Source organism: Mesoplodon densirostris, chromosome 4 (genome assembly GCF_025265405.1).
Source record: "Mesoplodon densirostris isolate mMesDen1 chromosome 4, mMesDen1 primary haplotype, whole genome shotgun sequence".
In the NCBI taxonomy this organism is placed as follows: domain Eukaryota; kingdom Metazoa; phylum Chordata; class Mammalia; order Artiodactyla; family Ziphiidae; genus Mesoplodon; species Mesoplodon densirostris.
Genome location: NC_082664.1, coordinates 41,982,058 through 42,008,013, shown reverse-complemented (window position 1 = coordinate 42,008,013; position 25,956 = coordinate 41,982,058). Strand labels below are relative to the sequence as shown.

Genomic DNA, 25,956 nt, shown 5'->3' with positions numbered 1-25,956 from the left:
TGTTATCACAAATGGCAAAATTTCTTTCTTTCTCATGACTGAATAATATTCCATTGTTGTGCGTGTATGCACCACATCTTCTTTATCGATTCATCCATTGACAGACACTTAGGTTGTTTCCATATCTTGGCTACTGTGAATAATGCTGCAATAAACATGGGAGTACAGATATCTTTTTGATATCCTGTTTTAATTTCCTTTAGATGTATGCCCAGAAGTAGGATTGTTGGACCAATCATATGGTAGTTCTGTTTTTAATTTTTTGAGGAACCAACATACTGTCTTCCATAGTGACTGAACCAATTCACATTCCCACCAACAGTGCACAAGTCTTCCCTTTTCTCCATATCCTTGTCAATACTTGTTATCTCTTGTCTTTTTTTAAAAAGATTTTTTTATGTGGATCATTTTTAAAGTCTTTATTGAATTTGTTACAATATTGCTTCTGTTTTATATTTTGGTTTTTTGGCCGCGAGGCATGTGGGATCTTAGCTCCCTGACCAGGGATCGAACCCACACCCCCTGCATTGGAGGGCGAAGTCTTAACCACTGGACTGCCAGGGAAGTCCCTCTCTTGTCTTTTTGATGATACCTATACTAACAGGTGTGAGGTGATATTTCATTGTACTTTTGATTTGTATTTCCCTGATGATTAGAGATGTTGATCATCTTTTCACATACCTGTTGGCCATTCATATATCTTCTTTGGAGAAAAAAAATGTCTATTTCCTCTGCCCATTTTAAAATTGGATTGTTTGATTTTTTGCTATTGAACTGTGTGAGTTCTTTATATATTTTGAATATTAGTCTCTTATCAGATATATGATTTGGAAATATTTTCTTCCATTCTGTAGATTGCCTTTTCATTTTGTTGATTGTTTCTTTTGCTGTACGGAAGCTTTTTATTTTGATATAGTTCCTTTCATTTTTGCTTTTGTTGCTTGTGCTTTTGGTGTCGTATTAAAAAAAAAACTGTTGCCACGACCAATGTCAAGAAGCTTTTTCCTTGTGTTTTCTTCTATAAGTTTTATAGTTTCAGGTCTTACATTTAAGTCTTAATCTATTTCAAGTTAATTTTTGTGAATGCTGTAAGATAGATTTCATTTTTCTGTATATGGCTATCCAATTTTCTCAGTACAATTTATTGAAAAGACTTCTTTCCCCACTGAATATTCTTGGATCCTTTGTTGACTATTAGTTGACAGTATATGGGGTGGGGAGGGGGTATTCCTAGGCTCTCTAGTCTGTTCTGTTGGTCTGTGTGTCTATTTTTATGCCAGTACTATATTGTTTTGATTACTAAAGCTTTGTAGTATAGTTTGAAGTCAGCTTTGTTTTCTTTCTCAGGATTGCTTTGGCTATTTGGAGTCTTTTGTGGTTCCATACAAATTTTAGGATTGTTCTATTTTGGGAAATAATGTCATTGGAATTTGATAGCAATTTCATTGACTCTATAGATAGCTTTGGATAGTATGGACATTTTAACACTATTGATTCTTCTGATCCATGAACACAGACTGGATATATTTCCATTTGTCTGTGTCTTCAATTTCTTCCATTTAAGCCTTATAGTTTTCAGTGTACTAATCTTTCACTTCCTTTGTTAAATAGTCATAAGTATTTTATTGCTTTCATGCTATTGTGAATGGGATTGTTTTCTTTATTTCTTTTTCAGATATTTCTTTGTTAGTTTATAAAAATACAACTGATTTCTGTATGTTGATTTTGTATCCTTCAACTTTACATAATTTGTTGATTAGCTCTAACAGTTTTTTGGTTGCAGTCTTCAGGATTTTCTATATATAAGATCATATCCACAAATAAAGACAGATTTACTTCTTTTCCAATTTGTATGCCATTTATTTCTTTCTCTTGCCTGATTGCTCTAGCTAAGACTTCTGTGTTGAATGTTGAATAAGAGTGGAACAACTATTCAACTATGTTGAATGAGAGTGGTAAGAGTAGGCACCCCGGTCTTGTTCCTGATCTTAGAGAAGAAGCATTCAACCTATAGCCTTTATTATATTGAGATTTGTTCCCTCTATGTCAAATTTGTTGAAGGTTTTTATCATGAAAGGATATTGTATTTTGTCACATGCTTTTTTTTTGCAGCTACTGAGATGATCATATGATTTTTATCTTTCATTCTATTAATGTGCTATATCATGTTGATTGATTTTCATATGTTGATCCACCCTTGCATCCCATAGATAAATCCCACTTGATCATAGTGTATGATCCTTTTAATGTGCTGTTGAATTCAGTTTGCTAATATTTTGTTGAGAATTTTTGTAATATATTCACCAGGGTTATTGGTCTGTAGTTTTGTTTTTTTTGCAGTGTCCTTATGTGGCTTTGACAGTAGGGTATGCTGGCCTCATAAAATGAGTTTGGGAGTTTTCACTCTGCTCCAGTTTTTGGGAAGAGTTTGAGAAGTAGTGGCATTAATTTTTCTTGAAATGTTTGGTAGAATTCACCAGTAAAACCATGGGTCCTGGGCTTTTCTTTGTTGGTGGGTTTTTGATTACTGATTCAGTGTTCTTACTCATTATTGGTCTGTTCGTATTTTTTAGTTCTTCCTGATTCAGTCTTCGTATGTTGTACGTTTCTAGGAATTTGTCCATTTTCTTTATTTAACAGGCAGTGGGAGACTTTGGCTATCTGGTAGTGAAAGGATACATTATAGCCAATTGGAAATTTTGAGAGCATCTACCAAATGACTTGAAAAAGTAATACCTATTGTCTTCGATGCTCCCAGCTCTCATATTAGCATGAATTTTACTTTGTTACCATTGTGCATGTGTATATATGCATATGTTTCAGTGTAAAAATATGACAGCTACATTGCAGAAAATTTAGAAGAGAAAGCAAATAAAAATTATGCATAATACCGTCTCTTACCTAATCACTGTTATCATTTTATTTCCTTTGAATTTTTCCCAAAAAGCATTTTTCAAACATAGTTAATAATATTTATTTTATATTTCTATCATTAATATTTTCTATTTTACTAAGTGTTTTTTTCAAAAGCTGCTTAATATTCCATTGAGTGTGCTTTTTTAAAAAATTTTTTATTGGAGTATAGTTGATTTACAATGTGTTAGTTTCAGGTGTACAGCAAAATGAATCAGTTATACATATACATAGATCCAATAAAAAATTTTTTAAAAGGAGTGTGCTGTTTTTGACGTAAACATTTTCTATTGTTAGATATATAGGATTTTCCCTCAACTTTCTAATATTATAATAATGTTGTAGTCACAGCTTCACGCACATAGAATTCTTTATATTTTAGATTATTCTCTTAGAGTAGATTTCCACATTTTTATTGTCCTTTGTACATATTATCAATGTTTTTCCAAAAGATAATGCTAATTGACAAGATCACTAGCAATGTGTGAAGGACCAATTATTCCACATCCTTGAATATTATTTTTTTTAATATTTTTACTCATTTAATTTCTATAGCCTTATTATTTATTTCTTTAATTAGCACCAGAGATTGGGTTTTTCTTCATGTGTATTTACTAGTTGTACTTCTTTCACGAATTGTTTAATTTTTATGTACTAAAGCAAAGTCTTTACTATTAAAGTCTTGGGGGAATTGTCTAATTTTTAAAAACTTCAACACATGTATTTTTATATTGAAAAATTAAAACCATGTATATGCAACCAGTAAATAAAATAAAAATTTCTTGATGCTGCTACATGGAGATATCCACTTTTGGTATTTTAAGTATATCTTTCTGACTTTTTTAAAATGTGCATCCATTTTTTTTTAAAAAGTCAAATACACTATCACACTTTTAATCTACCTTTTCTCATTCATTATTCTATTGCCTTTATATGAAAAATGTCATATGTTTTCTCCTGGTAGTTCATGCCCTTTCCTGAAAATTTGAAAAATATGGAAAACTATAAAGAAGAAAAAGTACCCATCATTCTACCACCCAGGGATAATGGCTACCAATATATTGCAGTTCCTTTCCTTTTTTTTTTTTTTTTTTTTTTTTTTTTTTTTTTTTCGGTATGCGGGCCTCTCACTGTTGTGGCCTCCCCCGTTGCGGAGCACAGGCTCCGGACGCGCAGGCTCAGCGGCCATGGCTCACGGGCCCAGCCGCTCCGCGGCATATGGGATCCTCCCAGACCGGGGCACGAACCCGTATCCCCTGCATCGGCAGGCGGACTCTCAACCACTTGCGCCACCAGGGAGGCCCCCATTTTTAATGAATCTATATTTTCCCTCAAACGTGTTATCATACTAAATATATTTATGATATATTCAGTATATTATTATACTTATAAAATGTTTTTTATGATTGTCCCATAGTCTCATAATTTATTTTAAAATTGTCATGGTCTTAGATGTTTGTTTCCAATTTTCATTATTTTAAATGTTTTCAGTAAACATCTTTTTACAAAAATGTTCTTATTGGTGATTGTTTTCTTATTTTTAATAGTCATTTGTTAAGTGTCAAATATCTTAAGGCTCTCAGTATCTATTGCTAAACTGCTTTCCAGAAAGGTAATTTACACAGTTTATACTTTCACTACTTTTGTGTACATCTCATCACTCTTCACTCACATTGTCTATTATCTTACTTTAAAATATTTGCTAATTTGGTAGCTGAAAAATGTCATCTCATTGTTTTGATACATTTTAAAATGTGAATTCATTAACAAGAATAATAGGATCCCACAAGGAAGTATTTTAACAAAAAGAAGTAGGCTTTTCCTAATGGGTGGTTGTAATGGTTATACTGATGAGTGTGTGTGTGTGTGTGTGTGTGTGTGTGTGTGTGTAAACACAAACGCTGAAGTCCTGTGCCTAAAATAGAACTTTTTTTCCTAATAGGTCTTGGTATCTTGATGGAGAAACACTGCTAATAATCATTTGTGTTGCCATTGTGTTCCCTCTCGCACTTCTTCCTAAAATAGGTAAGTCTTTATAGAAGAGGACATTATTTGTTTAGAAGAAAAGAAAAAGAAAGAAAGAAAATACTATTAAGGGGCTTTTAAATTTCATAGTACCACATTTTTAGCAGAAGGTGGTTGTGAATAATTTTGAACTTGGACTTTTAGGTTGTTCAGCTTTCAGCCCTGCCTAGTTAACCTATTACTTGGTTTGCAGTAGTATTTTGTCTGCCCCACTAAAATAAAACCTTTACAACGGAACATTAAAGAGCAGCCTTTCCTTACAGTGTACCATTAGTGGTAAGCCAGTTCCAATTCTGCTGTACAGAGCTACATAAATGATCTGTGACAGTTAGTTGGAATGTTGTTATTCTCAGCCCTAAGCCCCAGATACCAAGCACTGTAATAAAAAACATGCCCAAGATGTATAGCTTTAGCTGCACGTTAGGATCACTTTCCTTATAAATTGCTTTTTATTTTACTGTTATTTTACAGGCTTTCTTGGCTACACAAGTAGTTTATCATTTTTCTTTATGGTGTTCTTTGCTCTTGTGGTAAGTTTAAAATATAGTGTATTGCTTATCTCCTCACTAAAATTGAACTCATTGTGTTAATGTCTTTTTTCTCTTAACTCTGTTTTGTTTGGGGAAGGTATCCCATTTTATTTCAACGTGTTATTAAAAGCACTTTTATTCTGCAAAACTGTTTCCTTCATTGTATCTATTTTTGAAGAGGCTTAGCTAGAATAGCATTTCAAATTCAGTTTCTCTTCTGGTTAACTAGAGAGAAGAACATACCAATTCTGTTAAAACCTTAGATGGAGTATAATTCTTTGGCTAGGTGTATGTATCCATTTATTTCTGTACAATATTGTGTGTGTATGTGTGTGTTTTGGGGGATACTCAAGCATGAGAATCAGGCTGGTTCTAATCCGTAAAATCAATTTGGTCCTAGTCATCTTAATTTTTGAAACTTTGTTCCATTAATGAAGCCATAGCTTCAGGGGCTTAACCGTTGATGAGATCTAGTAAGAATTGGAGTGCCTGAATTCTATCTGGTCTGGTTTATTCAGCGTGGTTAAGCTCTCATGAAAAGCCTGCTGCAAAGAAATTTTTTTTTCACATGTGGAATGTTTTTTTAAATTAGCTCATTTTTGTTATAACGTAGGAAAAATATCGCTTAGATGGTAAACTTTATTCTAATAGTTATAAAATAATTTAATATAAAGATAAGAGAATTTTTTTAAAGATAAAAGAGAATTTGAATTTCTTATTTCTTTAAAATTCTTCTAAAACAGATTTTAACATTCCAAAGACTGTATTTTTGTGTGAAATTTTGGAAAAAAATATCCTTTTTCTTTTTGCTTAGAAGTTTATTCCATAGTCAGTCTGTCAAACCTTAAGTAGGATTAAACATTTTAAACTTGCCAAGATACATACCTAAATGGCTTGATTAAACTCTTAAAATCATAAGCTTATTTAAACTCTCCTTTGTTATTGAGAAATGAATGAAAGAAAAATGCTGTCCAAAAGAGCAAGACATCACATTATTAGTTAAACCATATAATAGAACCAGATTTCCAAGCTGTCAAAACATTTAGGATGCATTTAACTTAGGCTAAACTATCTTCTGGGATACAAGGATAAAACAACTTTAGATTATTTAAATGAAGTGAAAGTGACCCTGGTTTCAGTGTACAGAAATATTTATACTTCAGTGAATGCTCTTAAAACTAAAAATACTTAACAGTGCTTACATTTAATCATTTGTTGAATTTATCAACATTAAAATCATTGCCCTCCCCTGCAAAAATTGCCCAACTTGTATCTTACAAGTAAGTGAATTGAACATACACTTTTTAAAATAAATAATCTATTGCTAATAATTCTTTTTTTCATTTCTAATATCCTACTGGTCTTATTTATTTATTTAATTTTGGGGGGCTGCATTGGGTCTTCATTGCTGCGTGTGGACTTTCTCTAGTTGTGGCGAGCAGGGGCTACTCTTCGTTGCGGTGGCTTCTCTTGTTGCCGAGCACGAGACGGGCTCTAGGAGCACGGGCTTCAGTAGTTGTGGCACGTGAGCTCAGTAGTTGTGTCTTGCAGGCTCTAGAGCACAGGCTCAGTAGTTGTGGCATGTGAGCTCAGTAGTTGTGTCTTGCAGGCTCTAGAGCACAGGCTCAGTAGTTGTGGCACATGGGCTTAGTTGCTTCAGGGCATGTGGGATCTTCCCGGACCAGGGCTCAAGCCCATGTCCCCTGAGTTGGCAGGCAGATTCTTAACCACTGTGCCACCAGGGAAGCCGGAACATACACTTTTTTTAAAAGATTTTTTTCTATTTTATTGAGATATAGTTGACATTATAAAGATATAAACTTACAGCGCTGCGTAAGTTTAAGGTGTGCAGCATAATGACGACTTACATATATTGCGAGATGATTACCACAATAAGTTTACTTAACATCCATAAACACACTTTATAGGTGCCACATTAAGAGGGAAACAACAAATAATTTCATCATAGTTTGATTGTTGAGAAGCATCTACATGGTTTAGAGTGGCCTATATTTGCAAATGAACATATGGATATTAAAGAGAATCAGTGTACACACATTGAATATTTTCCTCACAGATAATTGACCACTCAAGCATTGCATAGTTAGGAGTAATTTGGTTTTTATAGCCAATAATTTGAAGCAGGTAAAATGTATTGATACAACATGTCTATTGTAGTTTTCACAGTTTTCATTTCTGTCATGGCAGATACTCTTTAATTTGATGCAGATTCCTACTGTAGCTGTCATATGGAAATAATACCCTTATTCTGCATTTATTATGCTTTACAAACCGTCCGCTCAGACTTTACCTAGGAGCACAATTTAAATTTGGTCTACAATGGGACAGTGAAGACACCATATACTTTCTTCTTAAGTCTCTTTTTAATTGGCATATAGGCGTACCTCAGAGATATTGCGGGTTTGATTCCAGACCACTGCAATAAACCTAGTATTGTAACAAAGCGAGTGACACAAAGTTTTTGGTTTCCCAGTGCATATAAAAGTTATGTTTACCCTATACTGTAGACTATTAAGTGTACAATAGCATTATGTCTAAGAAAACAATGTACATACCTTAATTTAAAAATACTTTATCTCTTACTCAGACATAAAAAGAATGAAATAATGCCATTTGCAGCAACATGGATAGACCTAGAGATTAACATACTAAATGAAGTAAGTCAGACAGAGAAAGACAAAGATCATATGATATCACTTACATGTGAAATCTAAAAAAAATGACACAAATGAACTTATTTACAAAACAGAAGCAGACTCACAGACACAGAAAACAATCTTATGATTACCAAAGGGAAAGAGGGGGAGGGGTAAATTAGGAATTTGAGATTAACAGATACACATACTATATATAAAATAGGTAAATGACAAGAACCTACTGTATGGCACAGGGAACTATATTCAATATCTTGCAATAACCTATAATGTAAAAGAAAAAAATTGCTAAAAAATGCTAGTCATCATCTGAGCCTTCAGCGAGTTGTAATCTTTTTTGCTGGTGGAAGGTCTTCACTCGATATTGATGGCTGCTGACTGATCAGGGTGGTGGTTGCTAAAGGTTGGGGAGGCTGTGACAATTTCTTAAAATAAGACAACAGTGAAGTTTGCTGCATCAATTGGCCCTTCCTTTCATGAGTGATTTCCTGCAGCATGCAATGCTGCTTCCACAGTAGAACTTCTTTCAAAATTGGAGTCAATCTTTTCAAACCCTGCCACTGCTTTATCAGTTAAGTTCATGTAATATTGTAAATCCTTTGTATTCATCTCAACAGTCTTCACAGCATCTTCACCAGGAGTAGATTCCATCTCAAGAAACCACTTTCTTTGCTCATCCATAAAAAGCAACTCTGGACCCATTCAAGTTTTGTCATGAGATTGCAGCAATTCAGTCACATCTTCAGGCTTCACTTCTAATTCTAGTTCTCTTGCTCTTTCCACCACATCTGTAGTGACTTCCTCCACTGAAGTCTTGAACCCCTCAAAGTCATCCATGAGGGTTGGAATCAACTTCTTCCAAACTTCTGTTAAAGTTGATATTTTGATCTTTTCCCATGAATCACATATGCACTTAATGGCATCTAGAATGATGAATCCTTTCCAGATGGTTTTCAGTTTACTTTGCTCAGCTCCATCAGAGGAATCACCATCTCCAGCAACTATAGCCTTATGCAATTGTTTCTTAAAGAATAAGACTTGAAAGTCAATATTACTCCTCAGTCCATGGGCTGCAGAATGGATGTTGTGTTAGGAGGCATGAAAACAACATGAATCTTGTTGCACATCTCCATCAGAGCTCTAGGGTAACCAGGTGCATTGTCAATGAGCAGGTTCCAGGGCACGTGGGCTCCAGAGCACGTGGGCTCCAGAGCGCATGGGCTCTGTAGTTTGCAGCACATGGGCTCTCTAGTTGAGGCGCGCAAGCTCAGTAGTTGTGGCGTGTGGGCTTAGGTGCTCCGCGGCATGTGGGAACCTAGTTCCCCGACCAGGGATCAAACCTGCATCCCCTGCATTGGAAGGTGGATTCTTTACCACTGGACCACCAGGGAAGTCCCCAAGCAATAGTATTTTGAAAGGAATCTTTTTTTCTGAGCAGTAGTTCTCAACAGTGGGCTTAAAATAATAAACAGATGTGTTGTCATCAAGGCTTTGTTGTTCCATTTATAGAGCACAGGCAGAGTAGACTTAGCATAATTCTTAAGGGTCCTAGGATTGGGAGAATGGTAAATTAGCATTGTATTCAGCTTAAAGTCACCAGCTGCATTAGCCCCTAACAAGAGAGTCAGGCTATCCTTTGAAGCTTTGAAACCAGGCATTGGCTTCTCCTCTAGCTATGAAAGTCCTAAATGGCATCTTCTTCCAGTAGAAGGCTGTTTGGTCTATATTGAAAATCTGTTGTTTAGTGTAGTCACCTTCATTAATGATCATTGCTAGAACTTCTGGATAACTTGCTGCAGCTTCTACATGAGCACTTGCTGCTTCACCTTTCACTTCTATGTTATGGAGACAGCTTCTTTCCTTGAACCTCATGAACCAACCTCTGCTATCTTCAGACTTTTCTTCTGCAGCTTCCTCACCTCTCTCAGTCTTCATAGAATTGAAGAGAGTTAGGGCCTTGCTCTGGGTTTGGCTTTGGCTTAAGGGAATGTTGTGGCTGGTTTGATTTTCTATCCAGATCATTAAAACTTTCTCCATAACAGCAGTATGGCTGTTTCACCTTTTTTTTATCATTTGTGTGTTCACTGGAGTAGCACTTTTCATTTCCTTCAGGAACTTTTCCTTTGCATCCACAACTTGGCTAACAGTCTGGTACAAGAGGGCTAGCTCTCAGCTTGTCTCAATTTTCTTTTTTTTTTTTTTTTTTTTTTTTTTGCGGTATGCGGGCCTCTCACTGTTGTGGCCTCTCCCGTTGCGGAGCACAGGCTCCGGATGCGCAGGCCCAGCGGCCATGGCTCACGGGCCCAGCCGCTTCGCGGCATATGGGATCCTCCCAGACCGGGGCACGAACCCGTATCCCCTGCATCGGCAGGCGGACTCTCAACCACTGCGCCACCAGGGAGGCCCTGTCTCAATTTTCAATATGCCTTCCTCACTGAGCTTAATCATTTCTAGCTTTTGATCTAAAGTGAGATATGTGCAACTCTTCCTTTCAATTGAACAGTTAGAGGCCATTGTAGGATTATAAATTGGCCTAATTTCAATATTGTTGTGTCTCAGGGAATAGCGAGGCCTGAGGAGAGGGAGAGAGATGAGAACTGCCAGTCAGTGGAGCAGTCAGAGCACACACAGCATCTATGAATTAAGTTCGCCATCTTATATGGGCATAGTTCATGGCACCCCAAAATAATTACAATAGTTACATCAAAGATCATGGATCACGGATCATCAGTCACTATAACAAATATGATAGTAATGAAAAAGTTTGAAATATTTTGAGAATTACCAAAATGTGACACAGAGACATGAAGTGAGCAAATGCTCTTGGAAAAATGCTGCCCATAACCTTGCTCAATGCAGGGCTGCCACAAACCTTCAATCCATTAAAAAACACAGTATCTGTGAAGTGCAATAAAGTAAAGCACAATAAAATGAGGTATGCCTGAATTTATTTTAGACTTTCTAAGTATTAGGTTTAAAAATACACAGTGGTTAAGGAAAACATGTATATATTAACCCCAATTTTTTTGATGGATTCCAATTTTTTCATTGAGTATTTTTTTCCATTGCACCTTTTTTCACTGATTATTTTTATCAGTATGTGTTTGTATCAATAAATCTGTATAGCATTTATATTACATTTTAAAAAATCTGTCCAGAAAACTATTATTTTCTTAAATTATACTCTCCAAACAGTGCAAATCAAAACCTATACTCTTATCTATTGTCCCACATCCTTGTTTTGCTTAAAAGTTTTTGACATAAATTTTTGGCCCTGCTGAAATACCTAAAATTTTTAAAATAAATTTTATTTTAGCAGTGGCTCAGCATGATGGTACCTTTTTTGGTCCATTTTTGAACAAAAATGAATTTCTGTTCTTTCTAAAAGTTCTGTCTTGAGTACAGGTTAGTATTCTAATACTAATATTTGAGGTAATATTTTAATAAGTCAGTAATGAAAATAGAAAACTATTTGAATCAATTTTGGTTAGATTTGGATTTCCTTCTGCTGAGCACTACGGTGACATTCGATTTGTGGGAGATTAATCAGGACACTACTCTTAAGGGTCTGCCATTCTAGTCAGGGAAATAAGATAAATTTATCAGAAAAAAATAGAGAACAATATAGTCAATACATAATTAAGTATTGATTTATTTGCTTCATAATAGGGATTACATAAGAGCTGAGAGGAGAGAAGGATCACCAACAGGTAGAATAAAGAAAGATGTGGAAGGAAATAAAACTTGAGCTGAGCCTTGAAAGATGGGAATGACTTGGAGCAGAGAGAAGAGGGAAGGGCCTCCTGTGCACGTGAACAGTATTTTTAATGCTTAATCTTCTTTTTCCCTTTGTCTTTCTTTCTAACCCCTGGGTTTATCTTCTTAACTGTGTTCTGCCTTCAACTTGAGCAAGGACTCCCTGTTGCCCTTTTTGTCAGGTATCTTCCATTCCTGTTCTGTACTTCTGCTTTATAGGACATCACTTGGGCTTGAGATGGGTCTCTGCACAGAAATTAGCTGTAGTAACTGAATTTTATGTTAATATAAAATCAGGCCTCTAATGATATTTTCTGATTAATGAAAAATAATCATTGTCTTGCATTTTGGAGCACTGTTTTGAAATGTTTGGGTTTGCAAGTCTTGTAATAACAGCTGATAAAATGAGGCAGCTCACATACCAACCTTATCCAACGACCTGGTACACAGTGTAAATGGTTGTTGCTGCTGCCACCTCCACTGTTAGTCAGGGGGAAACGTGAAAGGCTGAATTTGGAGCAGGGCTAAACAGAGAGACCAGTAACAACTTTGCTCCTACTCCACCCCATCCTCATCCTTTTTGGGCAAACATATCAGAAAAAAAAATGGTGAGATTATTGCTTTTGATTTTTTTTTTTCTTTCCTTTTGGTAAGTTGACCATTTAGTCTATTCCGTATTGAAAACTTAACTAGAAATATCAAAGCAACTTGCCCAGTTTATCCTTACAGTTCTTTTTTTTTCTCTCTCTCTCAGTGAGGGTTTTAAATAAGAGTAATTTTTTAGTTGACTCATTAATTTGATCCTAAAAGTATATGTTTTCCTTGGGTTTGTTTTATCACTATGTAAAATTTTGATTGAATTAGTTAAGATCTAAAACTAGATAAATACCGAATAGGAATAATATAATATTTACTTACTGGTCTTCTGCAAAGGACAGATGCTTCCTTTATTCTCCCTTGCCCTTTTGAATGCTGGGTTTCAGCCTAGAGCAAGTATTTACAGAGTAATCATGTGCCCTGAAACAACTACAACAGTGGTAATGTTGACCAACTCAACTGTAGGTCTAGGAACAGGATGGCCACAATTAAGAGTAAAATCCTGAAACATTTTCATTTATTGTTTCTGGGAAATAGCAGCCCTCTGGATTTCTTTTAATTTTTTAAAAAATTCATTTTTACCAGCTCTAGTTCCTTAGCTTTGTGCTCTTATCCTTTGCCAGCTTCATCCACATTCACCAAAAGTGATGTAAGTCTGAAAAAAGCAAGGTGGGCCAGTGCTCATGCATCAGAAATCCCTGAGCCTCCCCCTTTGCATCTACCTGTGACCATTTCCAAAACTGCTATTAATATTTCTCTGTCTGCTACTGATGCCAGGTCCACCGATAGCCATATTCTTGTACTATTGTCACTAAAAACATCATGTTCCCATTCTGAGTTGGATTTTCTTTTAATGCCTTGATACTATTGGAGTTTTGAAAGCTCTCAGCCTTCAGTGGGGGAGATCTCCACCAAACAACTATGTAGCCCCCCATGCTGTCCCACCGTAGGTGCCCATGTCAGATTATGGCCCCATTCTATCTAGGGAAAATGACATGAACAAAGAATCTTTTATTAGTTAGCATATTATTTGGTATGGTGTTAGATTAATTGAAATAATACTGACCTATTTGAAATCAATTTCTTGTCATGAATTTGGTAAGAAATCATCTGATCCTACTTATTCTTACAGATAATAATCAAAAAATGGTCCATCCCTTGTCCTCTGACATTAAATTCTGTAGAGCAATACTTCCAGGTAATTGTCTTGTTTTTGTTTGTTTTTTTTTTCAGTTTCTTCCTTTTTATTTTAAGCTAAAAAGAAAAATAAAATATGACTAATAATGATTTTTTTCCTAATTAATAAAAAAGTAATGGCTATATTGCATTTTGGAACTTTGTTTTGAAATATTTTTATTTGAAAACCCAGTAATAATAAATTCATCTTGGTTTGTTTTGATGTATTCTAACTTTTTTTTTTTTTTTTTTTTTTGCTGTATGCGGGCCTCTCACTGTTGTGGCCTCTCCCATTGCGGAGCACAGGCTCCGGATGCGCAGGCCCAGCGGCCATGGCTCACGGGCCCAGCCGCTCCGCGGCATATGGGATCCTCCCAGACCGGGGCACGAACCCGTATCCCCTGCATCGGCAGGCGGACTCTCAACCACTGCGCCACCAGGGAGGCCCGATGTATTCTAACTTTTAATGACTGTTGGTTTCTCTCTTTCCCCTCAATCCTCTTAAACAGATTTCAAATGCTACAGATGATTGTAAACCAAAGCTCTTTCATTTCTCCAAAGAGGTGTGTAAGTTATTAACAGATACTTTCAGTTTTTTCACATTTCAAGTTTAAGAGATTTGTGTAACAGGGTCTCTTAGGTCTTTTACCTGTAACTAATTAATTTTCATGAAAGTGCTAAGTATAGGGTTGCTTACCAGAAGGTGGCCCATTATGAAACAGCCACCTTTTTTTGGGCACGCCTTTAAATGGAGCCTGTTTTAAATGGGCCACTGCCTAAAAGAACAGATTTACTGAATGCCTGGTCTGGCCAATAAGGTCCTCTGTGCATACAGACTTCCTGTTGCCCTCTAGACCTGTAAAGCTAAATAGCCAATTATATCAAAAACTCCTCCCCTGTGAGTAGAACCTTGGTCTGTGGCTAAACAGCCTCATCATTGGACCAGCAATTGAGCACTGCCAATATGTCTTCTGGCTGACATTCCAAAGTTGAAATTTATGATGCCTGTAGCAGAGGCAGAAGGACCAGGTCTCCCCTTGCCTTCTCTGAGAGCCCTAGGATATTTGAAATGCCTGCAAGAGCCCCTGAGCATCAGCAGAGGAGACAGGAAACTGATCTGAATGATCTCTACTTTACCATTCTAGAAGAGCCATGTGTTTCTTGTTGCTGCAGGTTTCTTCATGTACACTTTGTGATTCTGCTAAAATGCAGGTCCCAGATACTAGAATCCCCACTACTCATGTATAACTCTATTAGTGTAGCATTTTAGTGTGATAACTCCTCCATGCAAAATTTTCCTTCTTATTCCCCAGAGTTCTTTTCTGTTGTTGTTTTGTTTTGTTTTTGGCCATGCCTTGCAGCTTACGGGATCTCCGTTCCCCACCAGGGATTGAACCCCAGGCCACAGCAATGAAAGCCTGGAATCCTAACCACTAGGCCACCAGGGGACTCCCTTATTTCCCAGTTTTTAAATGAGAAATGTCTCTCTGGCCCCACAAGGGAGGTTACCACATCTATTACATAGTAAAGGCCTCCATGTGCCTTAAAGATTTAGGTAGGGTAATTGACAAGCCAGGAAACTGAGCAGTATATGAAAGAGAATTTGTGAATTGAATTTCATTCTCCTAATCTAGCCTTGGGAAATGCTACAGCTTTCCTTCCTGCCAGCTCTCCTCTGATATTTTAGGAGGCCTTGTGTCTGAAGATAGATCTACAGTCATCTGGAACTTCTTTTGCTGAAGAGCCTTAAGTTAGTTAAGGAGACATTTTTTTAGAGTAAAGAGAAAGTAAATCATTACCATCTATTTTGTAAAGACAGTGTTTTCATTTAGATGGTAGCTTTTGTTTGCTTTGTAACTTTCTCTGGTTCTTAACTATTCTAATTTTTAAAAAACAACAACTTTTGTTCATATATTCCAGTGGATCTCTATGAATTTGTTGGTCTAGAATAAATCATGTTCATTCCCATCAAAAGAGACCCTAGTTATAGATGCTAAGATGTGATTAATATATTCAGTATTCTCTCAGATTAAGCTGGTACTTGAATTGAGTTGGTGAAAGCAGGTTCAGAAGCATTAACTATTATTGCTGCTTAGGGTAATAAGATGTTTTTGAGTTTCCTAATACATGCATTAGGAAAGACTGAGAATTACAATAAGATCATTTCTAAAATGTTATTATTCTTCATCTTACCTAAATGTTATTTATCTTACCTGGATTATTTTTATCTTACTGATACAATATAGAAGCAGCAGTGATTGTAGTAAAACCAACATGGTGTGGAAGCAGCCAAGAAATATTTTCCCTAGTGTGGGCAATACAGCTATCAAGTAAAATATTTACTGGGGACCATAATTGTGTGTCTCGTTAAAAACAAAAAAAAACAAAAAAAAACCCTCTTATTTTATAAACAGGTGATTCATGAAACATGAAAGAAATTTAACTAAATTGATTTTTTTTTGGAGAACTGATTTTATTGTCAAATGAAGTAGTGGTTTCAACAGAGTAGCATTTAATAATTTCATCTTTAAAAAATTTTTTTTTCAGAGTGCTTATGCCATACCAACCATGGCTTTTTCATTTCTCTGCCACACCTCAATATTGCCCATATACTGTGAACTTCAAAGGTACTATAGAATCCTGGAATATTTAAAATGTATTAGTATGTCTTTTTACTTCTAGGACTTTCAGATTGAATAACATTCTCCTCTATGAATCCTTCCCTCCCACCACTGGATTTGTAGGTGTTAGTTTAAAACAAAACAAAACAACCAAGACTTAGTTCTAAGTTGAGAATGTTTCTTTGAAGCATAGTCCTTTGTGCAGTAATTTCGAATCAAGACTTGTAGTGTGCAGTTATTAGAGAACTAGGTCTTGAGTGATTAAGGAATCCTTTTGAATAGCTTGGGAGATATTTATCTATTTAGATATAATTCAGATCACAGATTCTAATTTTACCATTTTTTTTTCTTTTAGACCTTCTAAGGAAAGGATGCAGAATGTAACCAATACAGCAATTGCTTTAAGTTTTCTCATTTATTTTATATCTGCACTCTTTGGGTACCTCACTTTTTATGGTAAGTATATTATTTCATTATAGATGACAAAATAAATTATTCTGTAGTTGATCTCACACCTGAATATGGACTTTGTTTCTGCCTTTCATTAGCAAGTTAATTTGTTCAGGCTGCCAGAATTCAGTGCACTACTGTGGTGGCTCTACGGGCCTTAAAGAACTGATTTTCTTTCTCTTAAAAAGGTGGATCAAATTCAAGATTGATAACTTCATATGAAAATTTTCTTAAACACCCAAGTAAAATCTCGGGCTTAGAAACATTGAAGTCTTTCTACGAGAAAAAAAAAAAAAGGTGCAATAATGATTTTATTTTTTTTAATTGAGAATTCAATATGTTAGACTCTAGTTCAGCAGTTTGGGAGGTTGAGAGAACCAGTCATCTTAATTTCAAAAGAACAAGTTGAGAAAGGATAGGGTTTTACTTGGACTGTAGTTGTACCCTTATGTCAGAGACCTCTGCCTTTAGATTTAATTCACACAGTTCTGCAGTGTGTATTCTGTGCTTTGCCATGAACTTTCTCTCTAAATTTTTAAAGGATTCTTTTAAATTCATAAAATAAAAGTAAAATTTTCTTTTATTTACTTTTGAAAAGTTATGTGCTTGGTGAGTTTTTTTCTCTTCTGGTGAGAACCTCAAGAAAAAATAAAACTTAAAAGTCTAGAACAAGGGCTTCCCTGGTGGTGCAGTGGTTGAGAGTCCGCCTGTCGATGCAGGGGACACGGGTTCGTGCCCCGGTCCAGGTAGATCCCACATGCCATAGAGCAGCTGGGCCCGTGAGCCATGGCCGCTGAGCCTGCACATCCAGAGCCTGTGCTCCGCAATGGGAGAGGCCACAACAGTGAGAGGCCCACGTACAGCAAAAAAAAAAAAAAAAAAAATTGTAAGCTCTCTTGTTAAATTTGCAAACACACTTGTTTAATTTGCAAACAAACACATTATAACAAACTGCACTCAATTTGTCAAATCCTTGAATACACTTTTCAGTTTATGAATGCCCCCATAACAACACTCCAGGTAGATGGCTATTATTACTTTTGTGATATTTAGCTGCTCTGACTCTGATTTCACGGTCAGTGGCCTTGTGCATGTGTTTCAGGTTTTAGACATTCATGATGGCTTGTAATGGTGCTTTGCTTACCTTCCAGAGTTTTTTCAGGTCTGACAAGTTTTTGGACATTTACTTGCATAACTACCTTTCCTAAGCCCAGTGGAAAGAGTATGGATTTTGAAACCCAACAAATATGATTCAAAAAACCTCTGTGCTCTAACTAGCTGTGTGGCCTTGAACCAGGGTAATTCACCTTGTACTATCTTCATCTCCTAATCTGTAACACAGGAATAATTGTATAGAGTTATATTGAAGAGGAAATAAGTTATATGTAAAATGCCTGTTACAGTATCTGGCACACAGCCGTCTTCCACAAAGGAGAGCTACTGCTGGTGGTGTATTATCATTACTGTTACCATTATTATTGCAATTATTTCATAATTTCAGGCGCTCTTTTTTCAGCACTGTACTTCTCTTCTTACTGTCATTAATGAAACTTAATTTAAATATGGTAACTTTTCAGCATATTATTATCAGTGTATTATCTTAGACTTTTCAGTGTGTGAGAAAATTACAATTGCTCTACATAGTCCTTTTCTTGCTAACTCTATGTCACTTCAACAGTAATAAAGGCGATTGATGAATCTAAATCTGCACTTGCATTTTTGTACTATGTTGAATAAGAGTGGTAGAGCTCTGTACACATCATCCGGAAGAGCGTTACTTCCTACTTCCAACATGAGCATGGATACACTACAAGGAAAGTTAAAGCAGATTGTTAAAGTTTTTTGATCATTGTTAAGGAAATAAAATTCTTGAAATACATAAACTCTATTTTTAGTTGTTGCATTTGTTTTCGTACAGAGTTGAGTGCAGTGATACTTTTCTTACTCTTTTTTTTTTTTTTTTTTTTTTTTTTTGCGGTACGCGGGCTTCTCACTGTTGTAGCCTCTCCCGATGCGGAGCACAGGCTCCAGACGCGCAGGCTCAGTGGCCATGGCTCACGGACCCAGCCACTCCGCGGCATGTGGGATTTTCCCAGACGGGGGCACGAACCCGTGTCCCCTGCATCGGCAGGCGGACTCTCAACCACTGCGCCACCAGGGAAGCCCAGTGATACTTTTCTATAACAGTGAGATACTACAGCAGGGTCTTTGTTGGGATTCAGCAAAAACTTAGTAGAATAGCTGTATATTTTTATCAATTGAAATTGTCATCTGGCACAAATACTATTATATTTAGGGATATTCCAAAATTGAGAAAAAGTCCAAAAAATGGACCTCCTTTTCTTCCCGATGGATCAATAGAGCTATCTGGAAGAAACCTCAAATGGCCTACCAATTTCCAGGACAGCTGAAAAGTAGTTACAAAAATACTACCACGAGATGTTAGGAGCTGTGTTAAATTATAAGAAAGCTTAGATGGAAAGGGAAGTGGAGGAAGGATGGATGCTGATGCATTTATTGAGCTAACGTTTATTCTGTACGTGCCAGGTGTTTTATTATATACACTGCCTAACTCAGTCCTTATGACGACTCTGCAAGATACAGGTTCAGATAGGTTGGGCACTTTGGCCAGTACCTGCAGCTAATGAATAATGAGTTGGGATTTGAATCCAATTCTGACTCTCTCCAGAGTCAATGCCTTTATTACTGTGCTGCCTCCTCAGGAATTATGCCACAGAATCCAGATTCCCTTCATTCCAAGTTTTTCGCAAAGTGAACTTTTGGAAAAACCTGGCTCACTTAAGCTCCAGGCATATCTATCTATCTATCTGCCTACCTATCTATCTATCTATCATTTTTGCCTGAACACAGAGGCTAAATATTTTCATCATGTACGTGAAATGTTTCCTACACAGGCATTTTCCTGGTTATCAAGTAAAGCTGTTGTCTCTGACTTAACCCTTTTCCACTGATGCAGATTCTTCAGAATATACACGCTTTATGTAATGGAGAAATATAGATCTAAGAAAATCACATGGTAGGCTGGTAAGTAGGTGATAGATAGATAGATAGATAGAAAAATAGATGGAAAGAAAGAAAGAATGATATAAAAGTAGTTCCTTCTCCAAAGACAGATGAAGATTCAGATATTGATTTGCTATTCACAGTGTTTCTTTTTTGGGTTGAAAGTCTCTTACAGTATATTTCTATTGGAATAGCAGTAGCTCTCAGTCTTACAGAAAGAAATTGCTGATTGAGCTTGAGACCTTATCAGAAGGGCTTGTCACAAATGAAGGCCTTCAACTCATTTTATAGGTGAGTAGCTTAAGTCCAAGAGGTGAAGTGACCTGTCTCACAATTAGTGGCATGTCTCCTGAATATTAATCCAGTGAGCTTTCTGTTACTCTGTGATAATCTTTATAAACTTCATCCCCTGTTTGACAGTGTGTATTAAACAGGGCAGCCTCCTGACTTCAATAGAATATATAACTTGCAGAGATCACCATCAGGTTCTTCCTGAGATTTGTAGAGATTCGTCTGCATGCAGAGAAGTGTGTTGTACTCTATCCCTTGCATAAGGCTCAGCTAAGAACACAGAATTGACTGGCTCAGGAAAAAGGTTTTTGTCTTGGGAAAGTAGAAAGTAGACATATAACAGGTATTTTGAATTTGTAATAAATCTAGTTCTTCAGGCTTCTGGAGTTGCTTGGGATCCTTTCATTCAGTGCTCTCAAGGCTTAGTTAATATCTAAATTTTATCAGATTAAAGGGACCAATAAGTATGTACCTAGATTAATAATATTGGCTCTGATTGATTACAGATGTTAAAGCATTATAAAGTGAGGAATAAAAAGTGTTCCTCTGATAAACCAGGCCAATACCCAAATGTTGCATAATAACCAGACCATTTTAAAAGTCTACAAAGTTCTTAAGCAGTAAGTGTTAACAGCTCATTTTTATGATTCAGAAAGTGGAAATAAAATAGTTTGCTATATTCTTCCAAAGAGTCACAAGTATCTCACATATTTGGGACTAGAATCCAGCTTTCCTGGCTCTTCTTAATCTCTTACTTGGTCCATTAGTCCCACGTTATATCAAGTATGTCTTTGATACTTTCAACAATTAGTTTCTATCCCATTTCCATTATGACTAATCTAGTTCAAATTCTCATTACCTCTCAGTGGTTATGACAGTAGCCTTCTAACTGTTATTCCTGTTTTGGGCCTCTTTTTCTTCCAATCTGTCTTCCTGCTTAGTTCAGGTCATAATGCACTGTTCTTCAGAAGTCATTGCATCTCTGTGGCCTACCAGATTGAGTCCAGACCCTAAGAAGAGATCTGTTACTGGTCTTAAATGCATTTCCAGCCTTATCACCCACTACTGTCTTTTCTCTAGTGCGCAGTCTTTCAGCCTCTGAAGTGCTATTGGGCTGCTCATTTTCTCGGTTGCGTATTGCTACCAGAGAGAATTTCTTCCCCACATCTTTGAATGTCAGCACACATACATTAACTCATGTCATGTTCTCAGTAACTCTGTAGGTCAATATATTATTGTCCACATTTTACAAATGTAAAAACCAAGAGACTCAGAGAAGTTAAGTTGCTAGTAAGAGTAGGATTTGAATCTTAGTCTGTTTGATCGCAGAATTCAAGCCCCTCTACTACCCTGCTGCTCACTATATCATGATGACTCTTCTCAAGTCTTCCTGGATTTCCTTCATGTTCATCCCAAAGCCATAGTTATCTTTCCCTGTTCAGAATCACCATAGCTCTTTGTTTAGACCTTCTTCTTCCGCTTAAGTGTGTCTGTGTTTACACACTTTCTATTATATGTGTGTGTCTTCATCTTATCTCCCCTTTAAATTTTAAGATATTTGAAAACAGAGGTGTATTAGATTTGTTTTTTATTTTCTCCAAAGTGACTTTTCCAAACCGTATGGTCTCAAATTAAAAAAACAAAAACAAACAACAACAACAACAAAACCACAATTCTATTTTAAGTACAAACTCATCTTTCCCTACAAGACAGTGATATGGAGTGTTCTTGAGAACTCTCACTCTTTTTTTTTTTTTGCGGTACGTGGGCCTCTTACTGTTGTTTTCTCCCGTTGCGGAGCACAGGCTCTGGACGCGCAGGCTCAGCGGCCATGGCTCACGGGCCCAGCCGCTCCGCGGCACTTGGGATCCTCCCGGACCGGGGCACGAACCCGCATCTCCTGCATCGGCAGGTGGACTCTCAACCACTGCGCCACCAGGGAAGCCCAAGAACTCTCTCTTAATAGCCCTCCTCTGGCTTGGAGTGAGGAAGAGGTGAGGATAGAAGAACACCAGGGAGCAAAGCATGGTCAGCTTGTTCAGATTCTGTCACTGACTACCACACTGGCTTGCTAAGGAAGCCATTACCCTAACACTGCATTCTCTTTTATGAAAGATGAATCTATGGATGAAATGTTGATGAAGGAGGTAACATGCACAAAACTATAAGATCCTAGAAAACATTGCAACATTAAGGAAAGGCTTTGGCATCAAAACAATTTGGGAGTACAGCTCTGCCAGCTCTGCCCCTTTGTACTGTATGATCTTGGGCAAGTCAGTTAATAATTTTTAGCCTAGCTACCTATCTTATATTGTTATCATAAGGACCAAATTCAGTAGTATACATGAAAGCACTTTAGAAAATAAGTGTTGTTCAAAACCTTCAGATTATGGAAAAGTTCTAAAGAGATTTTCTTAAATGTATATTCATTGTCATAATTTTAGAGATTCTGCCTGGGCCAATTTCTAGTTTCATTAAAAGAAAACACTGTAGGTTTCCAGAAGATATTTACTTAATGTCTCTGTGTTTCATAGGATAGGAAAAAGGCAAGAGATGGATTTGGTACTGGGAATCCAAAATCTGTTAAGATCCATTTGTGCAAAGGAAAATAATGTTACTGTTATTAACATCTTAGTAGTTTATAATGTGATCCTTATTATTGTTTTTTAAATTTGCAGACAGTGTGGCGTCAGAATTACTACAAGGTTATAGTAAATACTTGCCACATGATGTTGTCGTCATGACTGTGAAGTTATGCATACTATTTGCTGTGCTTTTGACAGTCCCTCTAATCCACTTCCCTGTAAGTACTCTTAAAGGTTTTGTTGCTTGGTGTAGCAGCTCCCTAATATGGCAACACTAATTCTTTACAGACTAGAATGTTTGAATCACATCGAGTCTTGTATATCTTATTCATTTGTCCAGTAATTGATCAAAGACCTCATGCTTGCCTATGGCCCCATGAAAGCACAAAAATAACAGTGAACCGCTAAACTAATTTGTGCTTTTTCAGATTTAGTTTAGATTTACGCTCTCCCACAGCATTGTTTCCAATTTAGAGACTATAGTTCTTCTAAAGTTTTGGGGTTTTTTTTCCCCCTTTAATTCTGTATTCTGTTTTCAAAAGAATGTGCGTGAAGAGGAAAAAGTCAAGTCAGCAAAAATAAGCTCCTTCTAGTTTATTGGAAATTTATTTTCACATAGACGTTCTAGTCTAATCTTAGTCACAGATTTTATTTGCTCTAGAGTTATAGTTTAAGGGGCACAGCAGATCATCACTTGGCATTTAGTTGCCATATGTAAGACTCTTGAGAATTTCTGGGAGAATGGAATCATAGGCTTTGGATACAGATGCTTCTAGTGGACGACTTGAGCCCCTGAACGGGGAGCTCCTTAAGACTGGGGCCTCCTCCCTGCGGGGACTGCAGCGCCAGGAGTGCAGTGGGGGCTGGGTAAATGCTTGTGGGACGTGACTGCCTGTTGCCTGCCTTAGCAGTGGAGAGCATCATGAACTAGTTTTCACATTTACATGCTGTGAAACAGATAATATAACATAAAACAGCAAATGGTATTTCTTTATCATGGCATGACTTCTTTTTCTGTTTTAAACCATTTGTTCTTTTATCTGTTGAATTTCATGAAAATGATACTCTGTGATTTCTTCACGAAGTGTTATTGTTGGTAATTTTGAAAATTATACAACTGAAAGAAATTGCATGTGAAAATTTTTTCAAGAATAAAACCAAAACAGTTTTTATGAAGCTCAAACAGATAGGTATATTTCTCAGTTTATGTGCAATAAATACCTTAAAGTAATAGTTTATGCCATATTTTTGCAATCTAAATGGTTTAGAGGGCAAGAATATCATGGTAACTGTACCATACATGTGTTTCCCTAAGCAAGTAGTTTGGCTTTGTTACCTCCTCTTTGCTTAAATCTTTTTCTGTTATACAGGCAAGGAAAGCTTTAATGATGATGTTTTTCTCCAATTTTCCATTCTCATGGATTCGCCATTCTTTGATCACTATAGCTCTCAACATTATCATTGTTTTACTTGCGATATATGTTCCTGACATTAGGAATGTATTTGGTGTAGTTGGTAAGTTTTCTATTTCAAAAATTCCATTTTCTAAAATAGATTAAATTGTCATCCAGTCTCACATCTGAATCTGGCAATATTCTTTTCTTTTCCTCCCCACTTTAAGGTTCCAGTACGTCAACGTGTTTGATTTTTGTGTTCCCGGGACTGTTTTATCTTAAACTGAGCAGAGAGGATTTTCTCTCACGGAAAAAGTTTGGGGTAGGTTGATTTTTGTTTGTTTCTTTTAAGAATCTTATTTTAAGAAATAACTTGTCATTTTATAATTAAGTATTTTACCTACCTCACGAAAGTTAATGTATTTTGAACTATAATGTACATCATTGGAGCAGGTGAAGGTTTAAAATAATGCTCTAATTGTTCTTTATCTTTTTTCCTTATTTCCACAGGCATTTGTTTTGCTCATCTTTGGTATTTTGGTTGGTAATTTTAGTTTAGCACTCATTATTTTTAATTGGATTAATAAGTGAAAGAAATATTTTCCCACGTCTTTTGCTGAATAATTTACCTCCAAATGCAAAAAGGAATTATTCTGGAAGGCACCTTGGATGAATCCTCTTTATATGGCCTAACATTTTTGCAAACATTGACAGAAAAGCAGAACAAAACAGGAGTCGGTAGGGGAAAGTAGACATAGCAGTTTTAATCAAAATAAGAAACTCAAAATGCTCTTAAATATGTTGAGCATCTTTTGTTTGTGTTTTTTTTTTTTAATTAACAGACTTTATTTTTTAGGGTAGTTTTACGTTTACAGAAATAATTGAACAGAAAGTACAGAGAGTTCTCATATATTCCCTCATTCCAGCACACCCATAGTGTCCCACATTACTAACATCTTGCATTAGTGAAGTACATTTGTTATACTTGATGAGCCGCCAACTTTGATACATCACTATTAACTGAAGTTCATCGTTTACAGTAGGGTTCACTTTTGATGCAACCACTGATCTTTTTACTGTCTCCATAAAAACCATGAGCATTCCCCATGAGCCTTTTCTAAAATGTCATTTGGTGGAATCATATAGTATCTAACCTCTCGGGCTGGCTTCTTTCACTTCGCAATGTGCGTTTAAGTTTCCTCCGTGTCTTTTCATAGCTTGATAGCTCTTTTTTTTTAATCACTGACAATATTCCATTGTATGGATGTACCACAGTTTGTTTCACTGACAATATTCCATTGTATGGATGTACCGCAGTTTGTTTTTCCATTCATCTGTTGAATGACCTCTTGTTTGCTTCCAAATTTTGGCATTTGTGAATAAAGCTGCTACAAACATTTGTATGCAGACTTTTGTGTGGACAGAAATTTTCAGCTTATTTGGGTTAATACCAAAGACTATTTTTTAGCAATTGCTGCATGGTATGGTAGAATATTTAGTCTTATAAGGAACTGCCCAACTGCCTTCCAAAGTGGCTGTAACATTTTGCAGTCGTGCCAGCAATGTGTGAGAGTTCCCATTGTTCCACATCCTTGCCGACATTGGGTGTTGTCAGTGTTTTGGATTTTCGCCATTCTAATGGATGTGCAGTTGTATCTCATTGTTGTTTTAATTTGCATTTCCCTATTGACATATGATGTTGAGCATCTTTTCACATGTTTATTTGCCATCTGTATATTTTCTTTGGTGAGGTTCAGATTTTTTAAATTGGGTTTTTTGTTTGTTTGTTTTGCATTACGCGGGCCTCTCACTGTTATGGCCTCTCCCATTGTGGAGCACAGGCTCCGGACGCACAGGCTCAGCGGCCATGGTTCACGGGCCTAGCTGCTCCACGGCATGTGGGATCTTCCCGGACCGGG

At 36.5% G+C, this 25,956-nt stretch overlaps 1 protein-coding gene across 1 annotated transcript in view; it reads left to right on the top strand.

Annotated features, from left to right (window-relative positions):
- Positions 1-25,740, top strand: part of SLC38A6 (solute carrier family 38 member 6) — a 74,532-nt gene extending 48,792 nt beyond the window's left edge. Inside the window, exons 7-16 of the mRNA XM_060096096.1 lie at positions 4,856-4,938; positions 5,410-5,468; positions 13,629-13,694; positions 14,182-14,235; positions 16,220-16,299; positions 16,649-16,749; positions 22,737-22,861; positions 24,014-24,158; positions 24,265-24,359; positions 24,548-25,740. Coding sequence (XP_059952079.1) covers positions 4,856-4,938; positions 5,410-5,468; positions 13,629-13,694; positions 14,182-14,235; positions 16,220-16,299; positions 16,649-16,749; positions 22,737-22,861; positions 24,014-24,158; positions 24,265-24,359; positions 24,548-24,628 — 889 coding nt within the window. The 3' untranslated portion in view covers positions 24,629-25,740. The remainder of the gene's footprint in view (positions 1-4,855; positions 4,939-5,409; positions 5,469-13,628; positions 13,695-14,181; positions 14,236-16,219; positions 16,300-16,648; positions 16,750-22,736; positions 22,862-24,013; positions 24,159-24,264; positions 24,360-24,547) is intronic.
- The last annotated feature ends 216 nt before the right edge of the window (positions 25,741-25,956 follow it).